Source organism: Misgurnus anguillicaudatus, chromosome 16 (assembly GCF_027580225.2).
Source record: "Misgurnus anguillicaudatus chromosome 16, ASM2758022v2, whole genome shotgun sequence".
NCBI lineage: Eukaryota > Metazoa > Chordata > Actinopteri > Cypriniformes > Cobitidae > Misgurnus > Misgurnus anguillicaudatus.
This window is the reverse complement of record NC_073352.2, coordinates 34,690,531-34,716,816: the sequence shown is the minus strand read 5'-3', so window position 1 is coordinate 34,716,816 and position 26,286 is coordinate 34,690,531. Positions and strand designations below refer to the sequence as shown.

At 36.3% G+C, this 26,286-nt stretch overlaps 2 protein-coding genes across 2 annotated transcripts in view; both read right to left on the bottom strand.

Annotated features, from left to right (window-relative positions):
* Window positions 1-12,806, bottom strand: part of snx25 (sorting nexin 25) — a 52,168-nt gene extending 39,362 nt beyond the window's left edge. Inside the window, exons 1-2 of the mRNA XM_055178675.2 lie at window positions 11,622-12,806; window positions 8,778-8,862 (exon numbers count right to left, since the gene is read on the bottom strand). Coding sequence (XP_055034650.2) covers window positions 8,778-8,862; window positions 11,622-11,927 — 391 coding nt within the window. The 5' untranslated portion in view covers window positions 11,928-12,806. The remainder of the gene's footprint in view (window positions 1-8,777; window positions 8,863-11,621) is intronic.
* A 1,243-nt stretch (window positions 12,807-14,049) lies between these two features.
* enpp6 (ectonucleotide pyrophosphatase/phosphodiesterase 6) lies at window positions 14,050-23,955 on the bottom strand. The gene is made up of 8 exons (XM_055178681.2): window positions 23,673-23,955; window positions 19,690-19,869; window positions 19,352-19,463; window positions 17,917-18,058; window positions 17,626-17,805; window positions 16,129-16,266; window positions 15,455-15,569; window positions 14,050-15,060 (listed from the first exon to the last, which is right to left on the bottom strand). The coding sequence occupies exons 1-8, from the start codon at window positions 23,902-23,904 to the stop codon at window positions 14,849-14,851; spliced, it is 1,311 nt and encodes a 436-aa protein (XP_055034656.2). The 5' UTR covers window positions 23,905-23,955; the 3' UTR covers window positions 14,050-14,848.
* Between the last annotated feature and the right edge of the window lie 2,331 nt (window positions 23,956-26,286).

Sequence of the window (26,286 nt, the reverse complement as noted above, 5' to 3'; positions counted from 1 at the left end):
AGCATGTGTTTTCCATGTGACTTGATAGGATATAGAAAAGTTGTCATTTCATTTAGAAGACGCAGCGGACGGACGGGGCGGTGTTAAAGGAATAGTCTACTCATTTTCAATATCAAAACATGTCATTACCCTAACCAAGAACCGTTGAATCATCCCTCTATCATCTGTGTGCGTGCACGTAAGCGCTGGAGCACGCTGTGACACTTCGATAGCGTTTAGCTTGGCCCCATTCATTCAATGGTACCATTCAGAGATAAAGTTAGAAGTGACCAAACACATCAACGTTTTTCCTATTTAAGACGAGTAGTTATACGAGCAAGTTTGGTGGTACAAAACAAAACGCAGCGCTTTTCTAAGCGGATTTAAAAGAGGAACTATATTGTATGGCGTAATAGCACTTTTGTGAGTACTTCGACTCGCCTGAAAAGTCCGCTCCCCTTCTCCCTCTCATAATGGGAGAGGGAGGGTGTTACTGCGCCGAGTCGAAGCACTCCCATAAGTGCCACCACGCCACAAAATATAGTTCCTCTTTTAAATCCGCCTGGAAAAGCGCTACGTTTTATTTTGTACCACTAAACTTGCTCGTATAACTACTCGTCTTAAATAGGAAAAACGTTGATGTGTTTGGTTACTTCTAACTAAATGGTACCATTGAATGAATGGGGCTAAGCTAAATGCTATCGAAGCGTCGCAGCGCGCTCCAGCGCTTACGTGCACGCACACAGATGATAGAGGGATGTATCAACAACTCTTAGTTAAGGTAATAACATATTTTAATATTGAAAATGAGTAGACTATTCCTTTAACAGATGCTCTGCCCAAGCTCTGATTAAAGTTGTTTGAGGCCACATGAATAAAAATAATAATAAATAATGACCTGAATGAATAAATTGTTTGTAATGATCGCTGCAATATTCCATTAAAAAATAAGAAGTGTCAGTTTTGATGGGGACTTTAAACTAAAGTGGTGGTAGAGCATTGTGTTAGCAGTGTCATGGGTTCAAACCCTGGGAACACATGTGGATAAAATGTATACCTTGTAATGCAACCTAAGTCAATTTGGATAAAAGCGTCTGCCAAATGCATAAATAAAAACATTAAAACTACACAAGAGAAATTGTGTTTTGAATTATTTAACACTTTGTAAAAGCCCAGACCATAAAACAGCTCTCGAATTTCCTGTTTTATTTATTTTTCTTCTTTTGATCGGTTAATAAGATTCTCACAGCATGCAGAAGTCAGATTGAATGTTAAGTGACAACACTTTCCATTACTCACAGTGTCTGATGTTGGGTTAATGGGCTTTTATCATTGGTGCGTTAAAAATACCCAGCAGGAGTTCTGATAACAACTCACTCCGTTTGTATTCAAAAGCGTCCATTTTCCCATCATGACCAAAACAAATTTATGACTGTGCATTAAGTTTCATTTCTGAAAAAGCAAACTGCCATCCAACATTGACATTTTCTGCATTATATATTTGCAAATATTTTGTATGCATCAAACATACAGAGCATACACTGCACAGTATCAAACACAGCGCTGAAATGTTAACACTCACGTCTTCTCTATAATATGGAGTCAGTTTGGCCTATCATTTACATTTAGTCATATCAGACTGAACTATAGGAACTATGCATCATGCACAAGCAATTTACTCTCTCTGTCTGTAAAACCTGATCCTAAGTCAGTAATGTGGTTAAGTGGCTAATGGTTCAGGTGCTTTGCAAGTGCGGATGAGATAGAAATGCGACCAGAAGTCTAGATCAATTCTGCAGGATGTACTTTCAAAAGAAACCATCACTATTGCTAAGCCACAAATACAAACCAGAACATCAGAGAGAAGCTAAGCACGAGGATAATCTCTTCTGGCTCGGGCGAGCGATGTTACCATTTTAATTTTCTTAAAGAAAATCTAGTTATGCTCATGTAGAGGTAAAGCATTGCGTTAGTAGCACGAAAAAGTCATGGGTTCAAACTAGGGCTGCCTTGTCGCAACTAACCGGTTGCAGAATAAAAGTTGTTGTTTACATAATATATGTGGGTGTACTGTGTCTAATAATTATGTTTGTATAAATACACACACAGACACACATGCAGGTATAATTTTAAGAAAAAAAGTATTTAATAAAAAATATATATATATATATATATATATAAATATATATATATATATATATATATATATATATATATATTTATACAACAGTTCTTTCTGGTTCTCGAATCTGATTGGCTAAGAGCTATACAATATTGTGCTGATAACGGCACTGTAACCGCTTCACCTTTCGTATTATTCCGCCACCTAGTGAATGGAGGTCCTAAGCAGGCTCATCTCTGAATGGAAAAACACAGACGCTCTGTTTGAATCACTCTCCGTGTGTCTCATTAGTTTACTAGATCATAAATCAGTCTGTGAATCCCCAATCAGAAGTTATTAATAAAGTTAATGGGAGAAATGTCTTGTCACATCGTGTGGACGATTAACACTTGGAAAGAGGAATATAAACACTCGTTTTTTTCTGGAGCTATATTTCTTATCAGAACGCGAAAACACCGTGGAACTGCAGGTAAGCACCGCAGCTTTTAAATGTGGACATTGATCATTTACTTTATCGTGACGTGACTATTAAAACATGTTATGAGATATGGCCACTGGTATATTTATAAGCAGCATGCAAAAACATCTCTCTGACACTTATAAAAAACCGTTTTATATAGTACTGACAAGAACAAAGTTTAATAATAATAATCGAGTGCTCGTATCGCGTTAAGAATAAATGAGAAAGCAATAGTAACGTTACACAAGTATAGTTTTATTAACTTTTACCTCGCGCCAAAACAATAACAACACAAAAAGACACTAAATATGAATAAAAAAACAAGTACTAGTTTGATCATGACACCAAATACTGCTGATTTGATCTCATTTTGACGATCATAAACAAACAAGGCCAACATGAGAGCCAGGGAATCCCTTTCAGAGATGTAGCCCAGAGAGGGCGGTGGTCAGCGGGGGAGTGAACACTGATGTCCGCTCATGCTTTGGTTCTCATTCGTACCGAATCTCACTAAGAAAACGTTCAAACAGGCGCTATCTTTACTAATCGACTGCAGATTTAAATATAATACAGATACATTCTCGACTGAACTAATCTTAAAACTACACTTTCTGACCAAGAAACGGTAATATAAAGTAACGGCTTTTCCGTCCATTGAGTTGTATGAGCTTCAAAGCAGCCGAAAATTTTACCTGTCATTCTGGCCGCCCTCATATCCATGGCGGAAGAAGTAGTTCTCAAACAAAGAGGCTTTTAAAATAACTCCGTTGTTGTTTTCTAGTTTTCGTTTTTCAAACGTGTGCCGTCGAACTGTTGTATAAAAGCAATATCGCTCTCGGAGTCGTGTGATATAGCTCTATATCATCACTCCGTTGTTATGATATAGAGCTATATCACACTCCTACTCGAGCGATATTGCTTAAATTATATATATATATATATTAAACATAAACATGTATATACACATTCAAATATTTCTTAAATATATATATGCATGCATGTGTGTGTGTGTGTGTGTGTGTGTGTATTAATACATAATTATTAGACACGACTAATCGTTGCGACTAATCCTTAGGCAGCCCTGGTTCGAACCCAGGGAACATGCATACTGATCAAAAATGTATCTTTTGTAATATGTCCCTTTAAATTAAAGTGTCTGCCAAAATGTGTAAAAGTAAACACATATAATTTTTCGATAAAAAGGCCGGAATACTTTCAAACCCATCATCTCCACCCAAAACCTTTAAAACAAACTTGTTAAATTTGTGGGCAGCAGAATACATTGTGTGTTTTGTAGAGAAACATGCGTGTGGTTTGTATAAATGGCCCTCTGTTACTAGAACCCGGGTGGATCCATTGCTCACCAGTGATCTATGTTAGCTTTGTATTGGTAACAGGGTATCTAGTGTACTGAACGCTAAAGGGATAAAACCGTGTAAGCACGCTCAATATTATAATCACAGATCTTATTCTCTATTTGGTTGAAGCATTTCAGAATAACCTGCAGATTATTTTAATACGTGTTCATGTTATTAGTTGTTTTAAAACAGCAGCTGGTCATGTGACTAGAAAGAGATACAAATAATAACCAGTTTAAAGAGTGTGCAAATTTGATACCCCTTATCTCTCCAATGTATGACATCATCCTGTGTGATTCATCAAAAAATATGAAGCAGTTGTGTTATCTGTCCTGCACAATCATCTATTGTTATCATGAGCTCAGCACGAAAACAAAAGATGCTAAGAGATCTGTTGTGGTTTTAATTTCCTGGACATGCAGCGGCACTAACTGGTTAAATGTAATTCCAGAAAAGCCTTGTTGAAAAGTGAAGTTCTGAGAAAAGCTTTAGTGGTATTCAGTGTGGTGTAATTCTCTAAATATTTTCTGTGACTGCTGTAGGACTTTACCCATAATGCTTTCTGATGCCGTTCTCTGATCTACTCCTGGAATTTAAAGCGCTGAGATTTTCTAGAGAAATCCAGTGAGATTCTGAGCACAGGAACAAAGACTCTTGTGACTGTCAGAGCTTAAATGTGAATTAACTTCAGGGCTGCTCTGAGAGTAGATCATTAAAAGATGTTCATTTAGTCACCCTCATTTCTCTTCAAACCTGCATGACTTTCTTTTCTTTTGAAATAAAAGAAGGAGTTTAAGACGGATCCTTCCATACACTGAAAACACAAACAAATAGCACCATAAAAACAGATGATGAGTCACCTTCCATTACGGAAATTACCAAGGGTTCCCTACTGAAAAAAAACAGACGGCTGGTTTTAGCTGGTCTCCTAGCCTGGTCTTAGCTGGTGTAGGAGGCTGGTTTAAGATGGGTTTTGGACACTTTTAGCTGGTCTTAGCTGATCAGGCTGGGAGACCAGCTGACCCACCAGCTAAATCAGCTGACCCACCAGATTCTGCATTCACGTGTTCATGTATTTACATTACAATCCAAGATGCTATCATAGATATGTATAAAGGCTAGATATCTCGCCTGCGCTGCTGGCCAATTGAGTGGAACGTCCGCATTTGGCGGCCATCTTACCACAGGGCGCTCACTCACTCGTTGCATTGAGTTTTATTGGTGCATGTACTTTTAAATGACCATAACTTGATTAATTTTCTACCGATTTTCAAACGGTTTGGATTGTAATAAATGTCAAAGATGTACATATGACACTGCATACTTAAACTAAAAAAAATTCATGAAACATGTTAAAGCATCCAGAATTATAGCCATAATAACGTTTGTAAGAAATCAAACCGTTTGAAAATTGGTAAAAAATTGAGCAAGTTATGGTCATTTAAAGGGGCCATGGCATGTAAATCTAATGTTTTCCATGTTTACTGTAAGTGCTATGATTGGGTCCCCAGTGCTTCTATCAACCCAGAAAATCTGAAAAAGATCAACCCAGTAACTTAGTTTTGGTAAACAATTATATGTATAAGCACATGGAAAAATAGATCGTTGAAATGTGGCTATGTCATAAGGAGCTCTTATTATAATAATACCGCCCCTTAATCTGCACTATCAAACCACAGCCATTTAGTGCAGAGGAAGAGAGAGAGAGAAAATAATTGACAGCACAATTGAGTATCATTCAACAAACTACCATCATTGTGATCAGTGTTTGAATTTCATCTACTCATTTGCATTTTAAAGGACACACCCAAAACGGCACATTTTCGCACACACCTACAAAGTGGCAATTTTAGAATGCTATAATAAATTATTTATATGGTATTTTGAGCTAAAACTTCACATATGTGCTCTGGGGACACCAAAGATTTATTTGATCTTAAAAAAGTCTTGTGCCATGGCCCCTTTAAAAGTACATGCATCATTAAAACTCAATGCTACAAATAAGCGATCGCCCTGTGGTAAGATGGCCACCAGGTGATGACGTTAGAGACTCCGCCGTAACACATCTAGCCTTTATACATATCTTTGCTATAATATCAGTCAAACTTGCTAACACACACTCATACAGGGTAAAACCAAACCCTATTCATTCACCAATCAGTCCCCAACTTTTCTCTCCTTTCTCATTTCATTTGCGGCCTTCCGTTGTCACGCGATGACGTATAAGGCGGAAGACCTAAACACAGTCGTTTACTTTGTGGATTTGGAGCGGCAATTTTCACAAAATAAAATAAACGAGCGCAATTGTGGAAAATCCTGGTGGCGACGGAGAAAGTGACGATGCAACAACATTGAAAGAAAGCAAGGAAAGCAAGGAAATTACTTACCTCCGGACGTTTCTAAATAGGAAGGCTGCAGCCTCCGGAGGTCGCATCTGCAGGCTGCATACGTTATCAAGCCTGGTTCATTTGAGTTAACGGAGCATTACATTCGCAAGTCATAAACATACTACAACAATTTATGATTAACTAAAAATAGTAGTCAACTTTATAACGTTAATTGTTAATATTCTGAAATTAGACAGTCTTTATGATGCGCAGCTTAGAAATGTGACCTCCAGAGGTTGCAGCCTTCAGATTGAGAAAAACGCCTTCGTTATTATAACTGAAAGTCGTGTAGCACATAATTTTAAGTTAAGTGCATAATAAATGTTTTATAAAAAAAGAGACAGAGAGAATTGGGATCTCAATTCCCATGGAGGAAAATTGTTATTCACATTTTAGCATGAATCGTGCAGCCCTAGGGAGGACCAGCTTAAACCAGCTAAAGTGTGTCCAAAACCCCTCTTAATCCAGCCTGCTACACCAGCTTAACTAGATAGAATCAGGCTGGGAGACCATATCTTTTTAGTAGGGTTTTACTACAAATAAAATCAAAAACCACACCATAGTTACCACGAATTGCTAAAGTAACCATTGTTTAGCCACGGTTTTTGTAGTAAAATCATGGTTTTAATAAACTGTAATAAATGGGTTGATCTTAGTAAGACACAAGGGTGAGTTAATGATGACTGAAACTTCTGAGTGAAGTACCATTTAAAAAACATTTGTAGGATTTTTGACATGGATCCTTCGTAAAAATAATACTGTATTGTTTTTAAATGTTAAGTCAAGTCTCAACACATGCTGCATCCAAAGTTGGCAGGCTACCGGTAGCAGACGGTCTTTTTCGAGCGTGCACAATGCGAAGCTCGTCAAAACATGTATTTATCCCATCATGTGTGTGGCTCATCATGTCAAAATATGTGCATCACGCGTCATGTCAAACAACAACACTAATTTCTTGCAAGAAATGCAATCAAATGTTGTTCCTACTGAAAAATCCAACTAAGACCAGCATAAGCTCGTGAGCTGGCTGAACTTAGCTGGCCAGGCTGGAAGACCAGCTGACCCACCAGCTTGATGAGATTTGCCAGGCTGGGAGGACCAGCTTAGACCAGCTACTGCCACCTTAAAGTCAAAGTCAACTTTATTGTCAATTCTACTGAATGTGCCAGACATACAGAGTATCAAAATATCGTTCCCTCAATCCCGCAGTGTAAAACAGCAACAACAACAGCAACAAACAGTTTCAAAAATTATAAAATAAATAATATTCAAATTGTATATAAAAGTATACAGACATTTTCGGCAAATAAGAATAGTGTCTATACTCTGTGTATTTACATAGTGCAAACAGTGGTGGAAAAGTATATTTACATAGTGCTACCAATGTTGTAGGTTTGATAGCAGCATTTATGTCAAAGAGACTGGTGCAAAGTGTGATTAGTTGTTTGTGCATTTTTGGGGGGTGCTACAGTTTGTTGCATTTTTTAAAAACATCTAAAACAGTAGGGATTGAAAGAAAATATGTAAATTTATACAAAACCAGTTTTCCACCATTTTATTTTATTGAGCTCAATCCTCAACCAATCACCTTCCTCGTGCACACACACAGCATTGTGGGAATGCAGCAAATGATACATCTATGCTGCCTTCAAAAATTTAATTTATGACGGTATCTGAGGAGACGGGAAGTAAAGCAAACATTGGATTCGGACATGCTTTAAGGCCTTCCTGTCTTGGAATGCATCATCTGAGGGCAACATTTTACAGCTTCCAAACACAGCCATAGACTCTGTGACTTAAAAACAACTGCCAGATGAAACATGTATGTGCCTTTGCCAAAATAAAGGGTTATGAAGATTCCAGAAACAGGTTAAATACCCCCTCACAAAAAAAAAACACAACACAACAAAATGTATCTGCTGAATGCACTGGATAAAAATAGCAAGGTAATTTCACAACAGACCAAGACAGCTGCCGATTTCATCATCAAAGACAACAAAACTCTTTCGTGTTTCTCAGTCATTGCAACAGACTAGAGGACTGTTTGAGGCATTCTCCCTTTCTTTCTTTCGCTTTCTCTCTCTCGCTCTTTCTCAGTACCCATTAAACTGATTGCATTGAATAAAAGATTTCAGCATGAAATTTGCTCATTTATTTTCTTGTCTTTTGAGAGAGCTGCAGCTACAGATGGCAAATCAGTAAGACAGTCTGGCTTGTGACAAACCATTTTCCATTATAATGATCCAATGCAGAGATTTGAGTAAATCACTGATCAAACAAGGACTAGTTATGAGTCAGACCATCTAAACCCAGAGGGTGCCAATTTTATCACCTAACAATTTCCTGTTTACACACTGAAGTCACAGGCTAATGTCCATTATTCACAACAACAAGAAAGAAAATAAAATGGTTTGATCAACTTAAGATTGTGGATTGCTATGGCTCCTACTGGTGTGAACCTTTTTACTCACCTTCTTTAAGAGCTTTATCCACATTGAGAGACACCACGACCCTCCTGGTCTGAGAAAAATCCAGCAAAGGCCCACAGAACCGGCCCTATCCATCACACAGGAAGGTGATTAAGAATCATACAATGAGCTACTCATGCACACAATGTTGAAGAAAACCTCATTTTAAAACCCAGCATGGACATTTTAATATCAACTGCAAAGGTTTAAGAAATTAAAATACTGAATATACACTCACCTAAAGGATTATTAGGAACACCATACTAATACTGTGTTTGACCCCCTTTCACCTTCAGAACCTTCAACCTTAATTCTATGTGGCATTGATTCAACAAGGTGCTGAAATCATTCTTTAGAAATGTTGGCCCATATTGATAGGATAGCATCTTGCAGTTGATGGAGATTTGTGGGATGCACATCCAGGACATGAAGCTCCCGTTCCACCACATCGCAAAGATGCTCTATTGGGTTGAGATCTGGTGACTGTGGGGACCATTTTAGTACAGGGAACTCATTGTCATGTTCAAGAAACCAATTTGAAATGATTCGAGCTTTGTGACATGGTGCATTATCCTGCTGGAAGTAGCCATCAGAGGATGAGTACATGGTGGTCATAAAGGGATGGACATGGTCAGAAACAATGCTCATTTAACCATGTCTAATTGGCACTAAGAGGCCTAAAGTGTGCCAAGAAAACATCCCCCACACCATTACACCACCACCACCAGCCTGCACAGTGCTAACAAGGCATGATGGATCCATGTTCTCATTCTGTTTATGCCAAATTCTGACTCAACAGAAATCGAGACTCACTAGACCAGGCAACATTTTCCAGTCTTTAACTGTCCAGTTTTGGTTAGCTTGTGCAAATTGTAGCCTCATTTTCCTATTCGTAGTGGAGATGAGTGGTACCCGGTGGGGTCTTCTGCTGCTGTAGCCCATCCGCCTCAAGGTTGTGCGTGTTGTGGCTTCACAAATGCTTTGCTGCAAACCTCAGTTGTAACGAGTGGTTATTTCAGTCAAAGTTGCTCTTCTATCAGCTTAAATCAGTCAGCCCATTCTCCTCTGACCTCTAGCATCAACAAGGAATTTTCGCCCACAGGACTGCTGCATACTGGATGTTTTCCCTTTTCACACTATTCTTTGTAAACCCTAGAAATGATTGTGCGTGAAGATCCCAGTAACTGAGCAGATTGTGAAATACTCAGACCGGCCCATCTGGCACCAACATCCATGCCACGCTCAAAATTGCTTAAATCACCTTTCTTTCCATTCTGGCATTCAGTTTGGAGTTCTGGAGATTGTCTTAACCAGGACCACACCCCTAAATGCATTGAAGCAACTGCCATGTGATTGGTTTATTAGATAATTGCATTAATGAGAAATTGAACAGGTGTTCCTAATAATCCTTTAGGAGAGTATACATTCATAATCCAAAAGCACTTTAATGTGGATAAATGAGGTAAAAGTCTTGAATGATGTGGAAACTATTTTTCATACAGAGGCCAGTGTTTGGGAATTCAGTCAAGGTCATGTTTGGGTCCTGTATATGTAATAAATAATAATTCATTGTTCATGAAGAAAACAAAGCTCATTTAATAATTTTCGATAACTTCTTGTTATCATTACTGTAATTTAAGTCGGCATGAAACAGAATTAGCAATTGTCTTATTTTCCCCGTAATGATGTATATCCGAGTGAAACGGCTTCTGAAATAAAAAAGGTAGGGCTGGACTTGAATTTGTCCACCGAGAATTCATTCAATCGTTGGAAGTTGGATCATGTCGCTAATTGCTAATCGCTGCAATATTTTCCCGGACCCCACCCACCCGCCATACCATATGACCGGAAGTAAAAAGAGAGACTCACAGAAAAGTCCTTTGTAAAAAAAATATTCCAAAATAAATTACAGTTTTTAATTTTGATTTCATTGTGACTTTAAATTAAAATGTATCAAAAATAATTCATTTTACGGCATTCAATTTTTTCTCAAATAAAGAAACATTAAAGGGCAAATATAATGTAAATCGGACTTTTTCATGTTTAAGTGCTATAATTGGGTCCCCGATGCTTGTATCAACCTAGAAAATGTGATAAAGATCAACCCAGTAACTTAGTTTTGGTAAACCATTCTCTGCAAGCATGTGAGAAAATAGATCACTGAAATGTGGCTTCCCTTGTGATGTCAGAAGGGAATCTTTTTATAATAGTGCCACCCCTTAACCTGCAGTATCCAACCACGGCACTGCCATTTAGTGCACAGATCAGCTCATTTGCATTTAAAGGACACACCCATAAATGCTCACACCTACAAAGTGGCAATTTTAACATGATATAATAATTGATCTGTGGGGTATTTTGTGCTAAAACTTCACATACGTACTCTGTTGACACCAAAGATTTATTTGAATGTCTACTTTAAAGTAAAACACTTAACTGCAATGCTATAAAATTATATATTATATTAATATAAGAATAAATAAGAAAAATTATAGTATATTATTAATATATAATAAACATACAAAGTATTGTCATTGGGTAAATATTTGGGTGCTTAATGGCTAAGAAATTATTTTAATGGTCCTTAAAAGAAAAGGTGTATATTTTTTACGTGCTGTAACTGGTCGTCATGTCTATTGAGTCCTTTTTAATTCCCAGTTCACCTAAAACCTCTATCCATCCATCCATTCATTAATCTATGCGCCTGGCTTCTGAATCCATCCATTTGTCTTCTTTTGAAGTGCACTGCGTGTTTGAAGTGTCTATCAATCATATTTATAAAACTAAAACATGCCATCACATAGTTCAAAAGAGAGTCTGTGTGTGTTTGTAGACATTACAACTTACCATTAACTTCTCAAATAACTCCAGCAGCTGTACTGACTGTCTTTTAGCCGTGTCAAATCTGCTGATTTTGGGGGGACTTTTCCTCACCAGCAGCACAAAGCTCCCCAGGAGAAAACAGAACAACGCGAAGGACACATAAATAAAGAGTTTGAGGAAAAACGAGGTGAGAGTGAGACCCCCAGAGCCGAGCTGAAAGGCGAGCACCGCCGCCGCGATGCCCACAACCAGAGAGGGGTAAACGGCGCTGGGCATGAGGACACCCAACCGGCTGCTGATGCTGCTGCTTCGGCCATCAGGAGGATGCATGATGCTGCTGCTGAAAATGACATTTCCTCACATGTGCATCATCACAACAGAGGTAAGACTGCATGCCCATTGAGTCCAAAGGCCAGACTTCACTCATCACAATGTGTGCATCAAATCCAGAGGAAAAAAACACGGGAGATCAAAGCTCGGACACACATAAAACACACATGCATCTGTGCACTAGACAGTGCATTTGGAATGAGACGTATAATCCAGTATCGACACAAATGCATGTGCACTTTGGCGGGTACGAATGTTACAATGTTTCATCCGACGGGTTGCATTTGAAACATCTGTTACATTTGTTGCAAGTGATACTAGTCAGCAGAAAGGATCATCGGTGAATAACCTAGTTGGCTGTAGGGCAGCTTAGATGGCTGCTAATTCAAATCCTCCTCCAACAGAATAAGCATTCAAGGGACGGCAAGTTATGGAAAACAACTCCGATTTCTTACATAAAACGGGAGGAAAAATAGCGCCCGATTACAAACAACAGCGCGATATCGCGCGATGACTTTAACTTTCCAAACCTCGAATACAAAACAGCGCGATAAAGGTCCCGATGCGACCCTTGACCAATGCAAATCGCGGCTGATCCAAAATGTATCAAAATAAGAGTTATTCACAATCCGTCGGGGTCGTGTTGACAGGCGCGATCGCCTCCGCTGCTTCTCTGAATGCAAATTTGCTAGTCCTACTATGGCGATGGCACGGCTCGTGAATATTAAAAGCGTAGTGTTGACGGTGGCACGTTCGACCTAATCGATTCGCTAAAAGACTGACGAAAGTGAGTGGGCGGTATTCGGCTGGCTAATAAGCGAATCGCACTGTCAAGAAAGGCTTGAGTTATAAATATTAATCAGGCACGTGACGTGCGCTAGCGGAAGGTAACCTAGCAACGTCAGCATTATTGTATTATTATTCATGAAGTAAGTCTTCGCCCAGTTTGTTTTCTGTTCTTTCAAGCATTATTTAAAATAAAAAAGTAAGAAGCGCCAAATAAGTAAATAAACACAAAAGTCTTCGTCCTTCGCCAACGTTATTAAACTTGTTCGACATAATGCGACACCACAAGAAACGACTTTCGGATGACGTCAAAGTACCGCGAGAGCGATTCGAGAAACCGTACAGAGAAGTCTAATTTCGACTCGTTCTCACGGTATTTTGACGTCATCTTCCTGTCAGTTTTTGCGGCGCTGCATGCAGTCGAACACGCCTAGTAAGATCGGTTCAAATGGAGTAATTCAGAATCCCATGTTGCTCCTTTCCTTTACAATTTTTTTAGAATCTCTAAAGTTTTAAAAACAAAAAAACATAAAAAGTGTTTCTTTTAAAATAATGTTTATGATGCCCTTTTTATCATCATAGTTTTATTGTATTTCTACATTTTAATTTCACTTTATGTTGTTATTACTGTTTTAAACTGTACTTACAAAATGTGAAAATGTTATTAATATTATGGTGTAAATGTCAAGCTGAAATATTTTGAAAAATACATAACATTGAGCATTTTATATAGAGCAGATTTCTGTGTCTGTTTTTGTGGGAAATTTTTTTTTAATAGGTCTAAAGATACTTCAATAGTAACATTTATGTTACATTTGTTGTGCATTACTGTCAAGCTCACATTTACCATTGTATGTGCTGTACCATTGTACCAGTTACCATTGAATGTACTGAATATACCTATATTCCACATAATCTTATGGTATATGTCTAAAAACACCATAGTAATACCACGTGTTGTGTTTACAACAAAGAATATGTTAACGTTTTTATTAATGTTCTTTAATCAGTCTTTTGGCGCCACCCTGTGGTCGAAACAAGTGCCTTCATTATATAGAGCACGTCTACTTTTATTCTGTTCTGCATTTGCAACGCAAGTAAAGTCGCATATAAATATTTTCCGCTACAAAAAAATTGGTAGTTTATTTGATTGATAGTATAATAACGATTTTTTTTTAATCGAATATGTGCATTATTATGACATTAAATAAAGGTACAGATGCGCCGCCAGACCGGCAAGTGGCGGAAAAGCTCTTTAGATTTTAATAAATGAATGCGGTCCAGCATTCTAATTATAGAATAAAAGTCCAGCTATAAATAACCGAAAAAATGGATGTATGAGAAAAAAACTCTTTATTGTGAAATAAAGTTTGTACTAAAAGAAAAGCATGCGCTTTTATGAGTAGAAAATAAACCACATGTACTAAACATTTAAAACTTTACAAAGCATGAGAGGAAGGTGGGACTAAAGCCTAGAACTAGAACCATTACATTTTATGCTAGGCCTTGCTGAAAAATCCAGCATAAGCTGGCAGCTGGTTTTTGGCTGGTTTAAGGTGGCAGTAGCTGGTCTAAGCTGGTCCTCTAAGCCTGACTAAGTTGGTCAAGCTGGTGGGTCAGCTGGCCTTCCAGCCTGACCAGCTAAGTCCAGCTAGACCAGCTTAAAAAGTGACCAAAACACAGCTAGACCAGCTTGCTATATCAGCCAAAACCAAGCTGAAAGACCAGCGTAAACTAGCTCACCAGCTTATGCTGATCTTAGCTGGATTTTTAAGTAGGGTAATTATAAATAAAAGTCTTTTCACTATGTTCGTATACAGAAAAACTGCATACAGCACCTATTCACACAATAATAGAAACAGGTTAATACAAATATAGAACGCAAAAAAATTATACCATTATAATGTCTCTAAAATATACATTTCTTCAGTATATTGCAAATGTGCAAGTTGGTTCATCTACTAACACCAACATCCTTTCTATTTCTTTAACATCAAGCAACATTGAGAAGTCATAATAGAAACAGTGATGCAAAAAGCAGACTAAAAAGTCTAAGCCAAAAAAATATAATATGGTTGAGATATTCTTCTCATTTCTATGAGAATGTGAGTTCTCCAGAAGCACCTGTGAATATCCTACAGCATATAAGACTGTGTAAACAGCAGTAATGGCAGAAGCCAGCTGTACATCAGAGACAATGATTTGACACCTGTTGAGCTTTTTAACATAAACTCCACTCTGGGCCAGGAGCCGTTGTTGGGCAGAGGGTCGATGCCCAGTGTCCTACATAAAATATTATACACATCTACTGCTCGAATGGGCCCAGCACGGAAATTCGTCTTGAAGTCTGGAAAGAAAAAAACATTTTCATTACACGATTAAATTGATTGCTATTTTTAAAATCATTTATGCCATTATTCAAAGTTGCTTTCTATAGTGAACAATACTGCCCTCCAAAGGCTAAGTGCAGTATCTACGCAAACACTGAAACTGAGAAAAATGTCTTTAAAGTTTTTTACACCAGCCAGTCAAACATGTAACTGCAACTTTGGAACACACGTTTCTCTGAAATGGGACAAAATTGAACCAGGAGACTTTGTCACAAGACACAACAGATCTCAAAAAGCCCATTTTAACCCTTAACTCAATTTTGACCAAATGCGTAGTTACTGCGCTTTCGCTTTGTAGGGCAGAATAGTGTAATAAAGTGCATTTATAATCATACAATATTTGTGCTTTACCTGGTCCCTGTGCCAGAAAAAATCCCCTCATGTCTATGAACTCATTATCGTAACCGTGCCAGCCGTGTTGCCAACCTTCCGTGCCATTTTTCCAGAAGGGTAGTTTGTCTTTATTCTGAAACAAAAGCAGAAATGCAGAAAAGTTTTTGTTGCGTTGGAATTACGCTGATGTCTTGGTCCATTATCTTGATTTGTTTTTGTAGTCAAACCTATGACACATCACTGAGATATTCTGTTTTTGGCCAGCACACATCAGCAAGTCTGTTGTTTTTGGTCTATTATGTGCAAGACTGAATCATGACTCCAGTGAATTCCCTAATCAGTGGTTTTATTGGAAATTTACAAAGCAGCCCAATAAACAGGTCCAAAAGGATATGTGTGAAAGTTTAGTGGAAAATTCCACAGTGCACATTTGGAATCAAGCGCAGGTGCGAATGCTGGTAAATGTTGATCTATGATAACCACACAGATAAGAATAATTACAAAACACATCTGGTCCCGAATGCTGATTGGTCAATAGAATATTGCACAGATGGTATATCCTGTGTCCCACTGGTTATTATGACTTTACGATGTGTGCTTAACCCTAACCATGACATAGATAAGCATGACTGTTATGATGTTATAATCCCAAAACAACTACAAACGCCAAATAGATCATCTTAAAGACAAACCTCTGTGATAAACCATCCGGGCTCTGCCACAAGCGTAAGCGTAGAGACAAATCTCCCGTTTTTATAGTGATATCTGTCTGGAATCTCTTGCTTCTTATAAACCTTCATGTTGTCCACTGTGTTCAGGTTTCGATATATCTGAAGTGGAATAATATACACATAATGTATACACAATACAGTATACACTAGAGAATAAGAGGTGGTGTGGTACTCTTTCATAAAGTACACACTTAAAGTGTGCATATTAGTACCTCAAAGGCACATGGCATTATTACTATTTTAAAGGGTACCATCCCAGTGACAGCTTCTGTACCTTATATGTGACAGTATACATCCCTGCTATTACTGAAACAAACAGCAGATGTGACCTGCTTTATTCCTAAAGCGTACATATTAGCACATTATTCATATCGGTACCAAGAATATACATGTTAGGACCTTTTTAACCCTTGTGTGGTGTTCGGGTCTGTGGGACTTGTTTTTAATGGTTACTAAAACCAAAAGAATGCAATAAATTGTTTAATCATCCTCAGCACTGCAAAAAAAATGAGTTTCAAGAAAACATATTTTTGTCTTGTTTTCAGTAAAAATATCTACAAATTCTTAAATTAAGATGCTTTTTCTTGATGAGCAAAACGACCCAAGAAAATAAGTCTAGTTTTTAGTACAAAAATATCAAATGTAAGTGATTTTGTGTATAAAACAAGCAAAAAAATCTGCCAATGAGGTAAACAAAAAATCTTGAAAATTTTTCTTAAACACTAAATTCAAGAAAAATTCAAGAAAAATTTGCTTACCCTATTGGCAGATTGTTTTGTTTGTTAATGCACAAAATCACTTAAATTTGATATTTTTGGTGTAAAAACTAGACTTGTTTTCTTGGGTTGTTTTGCTCATCAAGAAAAAGCATCTAAATGTAAGAAATTTTAGATATTTTTTTACTGAAAACAAGACAAAAATACTTAGAATTGTTTTCTTGAAAATAAATTTTTTTTGCAGTTTAAAATGACTTTCGTATTTTTGTCTTGTTTTCAGTACAAATATCTTAAAACTCTTAAATCAAGATGCAGTTTTTCTTGATGAACAAAATGACCTAAAAATAAGTCTTTTTAGACAAAAAAATATCAAATTTAAGTGAATTTGGGCTTAAAATAAGCTAAATAATTCTGCCAATGGGGTAAGAAAAAAAATCTTCAAATAATTTTACTTTTTTAACACTTAATTCAAGAAAACTTTTCTTACCCCATTGTCAGATTTTTTTAAGCACAAATTTACTTGAAATGTATATTTTTTGTTTAAAAACTAAACTTATTTTAGGTCATTTTGCTCATTAAGAAAATTCCTCTTGATTTAAGAAGTTTTCAATATTTTTACGAAAAACAAGATAAAAATATTATATAAGAAAGTAATTTTTTGACAGTGCAGTGACAGCTCCAGTAGGTTTGAAACATCACTCTGTAGAAATGAAAGAAGGACAGCGACAGGATTTTAACTCACCTCCTCAAACTTGTCTTGTTTGGGCCACAGGCTAACCACCGGTCCTCTGTCCAACATTTTAATGATGTTTGACATGTCAATGTACTTGTCCAGCTCGATAACTTTCTCCATCCACTTCAGCTGGGTCATACCGTGGTCAGAAAACATAACCACGTTTACATCATTTCTCATATTCTTTTCCTGAAAAAGTACAAATGTGTTTCAGAAGCACAGCTCAATATCTGAATCTGAAACTGTGACACAGCAAGCAATCAGTAATATTTCCTTTCCTCCCCTTGAGAAGAAACAGACCTTGATTTTTTGGTTGAGTGTTTGGAAGGCCTGGTCCAGTGAACGTACGGCGCTCTGGATTTGTGGAGAATGAGGACCGTAGTGATGTCCTTCAACATCGATCTTCTCATAATAAATCGCTGCCATGTCTGCTTCATTGTTTCTGTTTGAAGCAAACCAGAGCGGAGATGTTTAACATCACATTACAGAAGTACAAGGGCTTGCAAATGCTGACTTTAGGCATTACTAAAAGAATAACTTTTAGGCACAGAAACAGATCCTCACCAATAAAAAACAGAAAGATTCATGTTTGTGCAAAACAACTTGGTTTTGCAAGTCAATTCAACCTACACTTGCAAAAAAATGATTTTCAAGAAAAAAAAATCTTAGTATTTTTGTCTTGTTTTCAGCAAAATATATAAAATGTCTTAATTTAAGATGCTTTTTATAAGTCTATATAATAAGAAAATATAAAATTAAAGTGATGTTGCACATAAAACAAAGCAAAAAAAATCTGCCAATGGGGTAAGGAAATTTTTCTTGAATTTTTCTTGGATTTAGTGTTTAATAAAAATGTTCAAGATTTTTTGCTTACACCATTGTCAGATTTGCTTGTTTTATGCACAGAATCACTTACATTTAATATTTTTGGTCTAAAAACTATTTTGGTCTAAAAAATATTTTCGCTCGTCAAGAAAAAGCATCTTAATTTAAAGGGTCCATGGCATGAAAATCTAAGTTTTTCCATTTTTAAGTGCTATGATTGGGTCCCCAGTGCTTCTATCAACCTAGAAAATGTGAATGTAGCTGCCATCAAAGAAATTCATATCTCATTTCAATATAGTTCATAATTAAAAACAGTGAATAACAGTGAAAAAGATCAACCCCAGTAACTTAGTTTTGGTAAACCATTCTCTACAAGGACATGAAAAAATAGGTCGTCTTTGTAATTTGGCTCTCCTTATGATTATAATAATACCACCCCTTAATCTGCACTATCCAACAACAGCACTGCCATTTAGTGCAGAGAAAAACACAATTGAGTTTTAATTGCAACAAACGGTGTTTGAATTTCATCAGCTCATTTGCATTTTAATCGACACACCCAAAATGGCAAATTTTTGCACACATCTACAAAGTGGCAATTTCACATGCTATAATAAATTATTTATATGCTATTTTGAGCTCAAACTTCACATATGTGCTCTGGGGACACCAAAGATTTATTTGACATCTTAAAAAAGTCTTGTGCCATGGCCCCTTTAAGAATTTTTTGAAATTTTTACTGAAAACAAGACAAAAATACCAAGAAAGTTTTTTCTTGAAAATAATTTTTTGCAGTGTACTATTTGAGGTTTTGACCTGTAATAAGTTGACATAACTTATAAAAACAAGTAAAACATTTTTTACTTAATTTTTACAGCGTGTTTATAATTAACTGAGGTGATTCTTATACTTTAACATATTGAGAGCGTTCTCCATCGAGTCTGTGAGATTCTTCTCTGACGGGTTATAGACATATTCCTCACAGAACGTAGGTCTCACATTATGAATTGACACTTCACAACCTGAATGAACACAACAAACACATTTCAAAGACCTGCATTTATATTGTTAACAAACAGTCCCAAGCTGTCATTGGGGCAGTACTTGTATTCTTTTTGAAATTTGAATAAGTAAATAAGTTATTTTAAGCTTTGCAACATCTCATATTTAAGCACATCCATTCATTGACCCTTTCTTGTACACTGTTTACAGTAAGCGTCATAGCATGAAGTCATTTGGTCGACTGACCGGGCCAGAAGTACATGTAGACTCTTTTTCCCAGTTTCTGCATGGTCACCCAAAGCGGCTCCGAGTTATTCCACCACAGGGGCAGCCGGCTGTCCGGATTCGTCCCGATCAGAAATTCCTTATTGGATTCTTCATCCCACATGTAATTCCCAATCATTTGGTGCACTTCACAGAAGCGTCCTGCAACGTGAGGAGTAAAGTTACAGCAGGAGGATTGTAAAAAAGGATCATTTTTGTTTACAGAGCATTTGATTCAACTTTGTCTGTTTATCCGAAGTGAGAGAATTGTTTGTACAGTAGAGTTATAAAGTTTTTATTGCATTGCTCAGATAACTTGTTCTTGGATGAAATGCTTGAGTTTATTTGACTTTGGTTTGCAGACTTTGCACCGTCTACTCATTTTTCTTACATGATTGCACAAATCATCATACAAGACTTGATCATCCACTGCACATTCAACACAGCAGATTTTAGTGTTTGAAACATTGTGGTTATTTGAGGTTACTTGCTGGCGTCGGTCAAAAAAAGGCCCACCTTCATGTCTATTTATGTGCCTAAATATAGCTTGTCAAATATTGCTTTTTGCTGTTTACTGTGTGCTAGGGTAAAATTCAACATCTGATTGGTTAGGAGCGTGTGAAGCCACACATTTTCAGGATAAGGATTGTGCTGTAAAACACAAATTTATTTATGCTCATTTACAGCTCAGTTGTTCTGCCATAAAAATGAGATTTCATGCTTATCAGACTTGGTCCTGCAAATAGATCCCAGTAATCTCAAATCTGTCTTCTGCGTCGTGCCTAACAACGCCCTTCAGCCGTTACTTATTCACGATACAGCACTTGCCTCGAGTACCTTATTGCTTTTATAAAACGGTTACCACACAATATTAAAGTAAAAAAAATATTAGTGCAACTTTCATGAAGTTAAATCAACAAAAGCATTCCTTCCGCTAGAAAAAATAGTCCCTGACTGCGAACAACAACATGAAAGTTCAAATAAAAACAACAAACTGTTCTCAGACTTTAGCCGTTTCTCAATACCAAGTACGCCAAACTCGGACTTGTGTCCTTCGTAGTTCGAACTTGCAAGTTCAGACTCGGAAGAACGAACTTCTGACGCGAAATGCATTCTGGGAAACTTCGCTGTCATAAGTCCACACAAGTCTCCTCTGATGCATCCTCGATAAAATGGGCGGATCAAGAACACATCCGGGGATTTTATGTGAACTTGGGCTTGATGCGAACTTTGAATTGGAACAGTACTTGGGCCGCGACTGATGACGTTTCACAAGTCCACAAGAACACAAGTACAGACAAGAACGCATATTGAGAAACGGCTTTTGTCTCATTATATGTTTATGTGTTGCTAAGGGCGCAGGGATATTAAATAGAACCGTTGGGTGAAGCAGTCATAGCAGTGTTTTATCGTGAATAAAGCACACCTATTGACCAATCAGAATCAAGGATTGGAACTAACCGTTTTATAATTAAAAATAAAGAAGAATCTAATCGCCAACTATAAAATAATATTTCCATCATAGTTAATGCATTTTGTTTATTGTATAGCCCATATACAAGATTAGTTTAAAGGTGCAGTGTGTACATTTTAGCAGCATCTAGTGGTGAGGTTGCGAATTGCAACCAACAGCTCAGTCCACTGCTCACCCCTCGCTTTTGAAACACATAGAGAAGCTACGGTAGCCGCCACCGGACAAACATGTCATCGCCAGAGACAACTTAGTAAAAAAGTTTGTAAGTAAAAGTTGTTTGTAAAAACATGGCGGCACAAAATGGCGACTTCCATGTAAGGGGAGCCTCTGTGTTTGTAGATAAAAACATCTCATTTTAAGGTAATAAACACATAACAGTTCATTATGCAAGGCTTTACACACACCTGATAATATAGTTTTATAAATTATTTTGCATTTCTGTCAAGAGATCCTTCTAAAAATTACACACTGCACCTTTAAAGGTGCATCTCTTGACAAAAATGCAAAATAATATACAAAACTATATTACCAGGGGTGTATAAAGACCTTTCATAATGAACCGTTATGTGTTTATTATCTTAGATTGGGACGTTTTTACACCGAGGGTCTCCTTACGTGGAAGTTGCCATTTTGTGCCGCCATGTTTCTACAGAAGCCCTTAACGGACAAACTTTTTTTACTAAGTTGTCTCCGACGATGACATGTATGTCCGGTGGCAGCTACCGTAGCTTCTCTATGTGTTTCAAAAGCAAGAGGTGAGCAGTGGACTGAGCCGTTGGTTGCAATTTGCAACCTCACCACTAGATGCCGCTAAAATTGACACACTGCACCTTTAAGACATCTGACTTCTTTTAAAAAAAAAACTATTCCTATTTAGTTCTTATGCATTGTTAATCAATGAACAAGAAATGGAAAGTTTTGCATGCCCTGCACATCTGAAACTAACTAAAGTTTAAACTAAATCTGAGCCTTTGTGCTTTATGCCGCTTGTGTTTACAAGTTTTGATAACATTTCAAGTAATATTTTTCTGTACACTTCATAACAACTCTTTTTATAACAAGCATTATATAAGGTAATAAAGTGTTCTTCTTAGATGGTTTGCCCAGAAATAAATCCAGACAGATAATTGTTGAACTCATTGGTTTGTCTGAGCCAGATGATGTGACCAAACAAAACAACTGCCATCAGCAAAGCATTAAAGCTTTAGATTTGAGCTGTTGTGATTGGCTGAAGCCCGCTGACCTTTGTTACACTATGACACACTGTTAACACACTGCTGACTTCTTGCTTTATAACATTTAGTTACGATTTTACTTCTCCAGTATTTGTGGGAGGTATACTGATTTAAAACAAAAGCAACAAAAAATACTGGACAGCAATTTTGTGCTACAAAAGCACGTCAACAAAAGATTAACACTGCAATGAAGCAAGAAATTATTATTATTACTTGAAACATACAGTATTAGGATCTAAAATGATAATAATAATAAAACCATAAGGGTTAAATAATTAAATTAAAGGAACAAAAAACTTTTTCACCTTTAGGCCATTTGATCCTCAATGTCTTTCTTTGTTTTTCAGAACCCAATCAGTTGTTTTTAATTTTATGTTTTCTGGTTACTATGGGAGTGGTTACCCAAGTGGTCACCATCCACTCACATGATTATAATGATCATAATTCACTAAACCTTTTTGTATGCCTTCAGGACATTTAAAATATTTGGCACAAGTTGGGATCATTTGTTTAGCAGTTTTTGGTCCTTTTGAAGCTTGAAGCAGCGGTCACCATCCACTCCAGAAGACCCAAAACAACACTTTACAAAAATCTGAGTAAATAACGACAACATTTTCATTTTGGGGTGAACTATTCCTTTAAATACCGTTAGTATCTAAGTCGTAACATTGATGTTTTCTGTTGTGTTTGGGGTGAGAATGACAGGCCTGTAATCAATGAATAAACAACCAGCAGATCTTACATATAACAGATCCTTATTGTTCCTGTGACCCATATTCCCCACTTAACTTTAATTGTGCGGTGTAATCTCACATCAGGAATGTGTTTCTTTGTTAAACACAATAATAAAGATGTGCAAGACCAGCATTATTGTTTGAATATGTATGTTTTACAGACATATGTAACCAATTAAAGACCCCAGAGGTTTAACCTCCTTTAACCTCTTACATTTCATAACATTTTACACAATCCAAACTGGAGAACGTTCCTTTTTAAGCCTTAATGTAATGCCCTTACTCTAAAAACATGGAAATAACAGTATATGATGATATAACTTTCCATTTAAATCATGTAATCAAGAAATATATTTTTGAAAGTGGCCTGAAATATTTATAACATTGCGCTATAAGCAGTCCCTGGAAAAGTAATGTGTACCTTACTGTTTTACTTTTTGCGTAAGACACAGAAAATAATAAAACCTTCTAGATACGGATTAGTTTTGCTTAACTAAAATAAAGTATCTTAGTAAGACTTACCTGTCATTAGAGAATAATAGTTTGGATAGGACAGACTGGGGAAATCTGGAGTCATGTAATCCACTTTAACACCATTTTCCACGATCTCTCTGAATCCAGCCAGGTTTTGTAAGTCATCTATGTAATCATATCTGAATCCATCGATGAGAAAGAGCAGAAGTTTGCGGCATTGACAAGATCTGCAGAAAATAAGAAGAGAGAGGATGATGATGTTCAGAGCTGCTCGAGTCATGTTGCTCTGTGTCTGTCTGATGAAGAAAGAGAGAGAGAGAGAGAGAGAGAGAGAGAGAGAGCGAGCGAGCAAGCGAGAGAGAGAGAGAGAGAGAGAGACTTTACTGATGAATTACAAACTCACTCCTTAGAAAGTGTGTGTGTGTGTGTGTGTGTGTGTGTGTGTGTGTGTGTGTGTGTGTGTGTGTGTGTGTGTGTGTGTGTGTGTGTGTGTGTGTGTGTGTGTGTGTGTGTGTGTGTGTGAGAGAGAGAGAGAGAGAGAGAGAGAGAGAGAGAGAGTGAGAGAGTCCACACAATCACATCCATCAGCTTTTAAAGGAGGAGAGTATACACACTTCCCTAAAATTAAAACTTATTGAAGTGTTACAAACATTGATAAAACTTTACAATCAAACCACATTGGTCAGCATAAAGTCTAAAAACAATACTTCTACATTATTTATTCATCTTAAAGGAATATTCCATTTTCTTAAAAGAAAATCCAGATAATTTACTCGCCACCATGTCATCCAAAATGTTGATGTCTTTCTTTGTTCAGTCGAGAAGAAATTCTGTTTTTTTTTTTTTTTTGAGGAAAACATTGCAGGATTTTTCTCATTTTAATGGACTTTAATAGACACCAACATTTAATACTTAACTCAACACTTAACAGGTTTTTCAATGGAGCTTCAAAGGACTATAAACGATCCCAAACGAGGCATAAGGGTCTTATCTAGCAAAACAATTGTCATTTTTGACAAGAAAAATAAAAAAATACACTTTTAAAGCACAACTTCTCGTCTAGATCCGGTCATGATGCGCCAGCGCGACCCCACGCAATACGTCATGACGTCAAGAGGTCACAGAGGACGAACGCAAAACTACGGCGCAATGTTTACAAGTGTTGAGAAAGAGGACCGTTCCGACGTTGTTGTATGTCGAATGATACTAATTAATGTCTTTGTGTCAGTTTATTGTTTACAATGGTCCGCAAATGTGCGTTTTATATATGTAACACGTGACCTCCTTACGTCACTACGCATTTACGTTAGGTCACGCAGGAAAGGACCTAGACAAGAAGTTGTGGTTTAAAAGTACATATATTTTTATTTTTCTTGTCAAAAACGACAATTGTTTTGCTAGATAAGACCCTTATGCCTCGTTTGGGATCGTTTATAGTCCTTTGAAACTCCGTTGAAAAAAACTGTTAAGTGTTGAGTTAAGTGTTAAATGTTGGGCTCTATTAAAGTCCATTAAAATGAGAAAAATCCTGCAATGTTTTCCTCAAAAAACATAATTTCTTCTGGACTGAACAAAGAAAGACATCAACATTTTGGATGACATGGTGGTGAGTAAATTATCTAGTTTTTTATTTTTAAGAAAATGGAATAATCATTTAATGTTCATTTCCACATTTACAAACACATTAAAACCAACAGTTGTATATGTGAACATTATTAAAGCACAATATTAGTATTAATTACCCTTATAAAATTAAAGCATGGTTTTATTACATTAATGTGTAGTTGCCCATACAGCAAAAAATACATTTCTCAGGCCAAACATATGTTTTAAATATATGCTAAATACATTGTCTATAAAGTAAAGCTTAATTAAACATATTTTTGAATTATAATTTATTTTTATCTCTTAATATATTAACATATATTTCAAATATATTACTAATTATTTAAATTATTAATTATTACATATATTATATACAATATATTATTATATATTATTTTTTCTTGGCCAAAATATAAAGGCTTGTATAAAATGTATAAAGTATAAAATGTATGAAATACAAAATTATTAGTATATATTTTGCAGTTGAAAATATATTTAATTTTAACCTTTTTAAATCTGGATGTTTACAGGTTTTGTAAAAAAAATATATATATATATATATATATATATATATATATATATATATATATATATATATATATATATATATATACACTGAAAAAAAATATTCATTCAATGTACTAATTTTTTAAGGTAAGTGGTTGCAATCAATTTATTTAAGCTACATTTAAACAAAAGTTTTTTGTTTTGTATTTCACATTTTTTTTGTTTAAATTTAATAAATGTATTTATTTACTTATTTATTCATTCATTCATTTATATTTTTATATATATATTTCAAAATATATTGGTTGAAAATACATTTTTGTAAACATATTTCAAAATATATTTCAGTATTTTGGCTATTTTGTTATATTTTTTAAATATATTTAAAATTATATTTGAAAAGATATTTTGCTGTATGAGAACACTGTGTTTTTGCGTATTGATTACCATTTGTAAAAGCATGGTTTAACTTCCAAAACCACGATTAAACTGTGGGGACTGAAGTAAGACCATGGTTTATTTGTGGTAAGCATGGGTTAATTATAGTAAC

Coding starts and splice junctions, on each gene's coding strand:
- enpp6 (XM_055178681.2), bottom strand. CDS start 23,904: ATGACTCGAGCAGCTCTGAACATCATCATCCTCTCTCTTCTTATTTTC. Junction 17,806..17,916: donor CACTCAACCAAAAAATCAAG/GTCTGTTTCTTC, acceptor GTACTTTTTCAG/GAAAAGAATATGAGAAATGA. Junction 15,061..15,454: donor TTTTCTGGCACAGGGACCAG/GTAAAGCACAAA, acceptor TTTTCTTTCCAG/ACTTCAAGACGAATTTCCGT.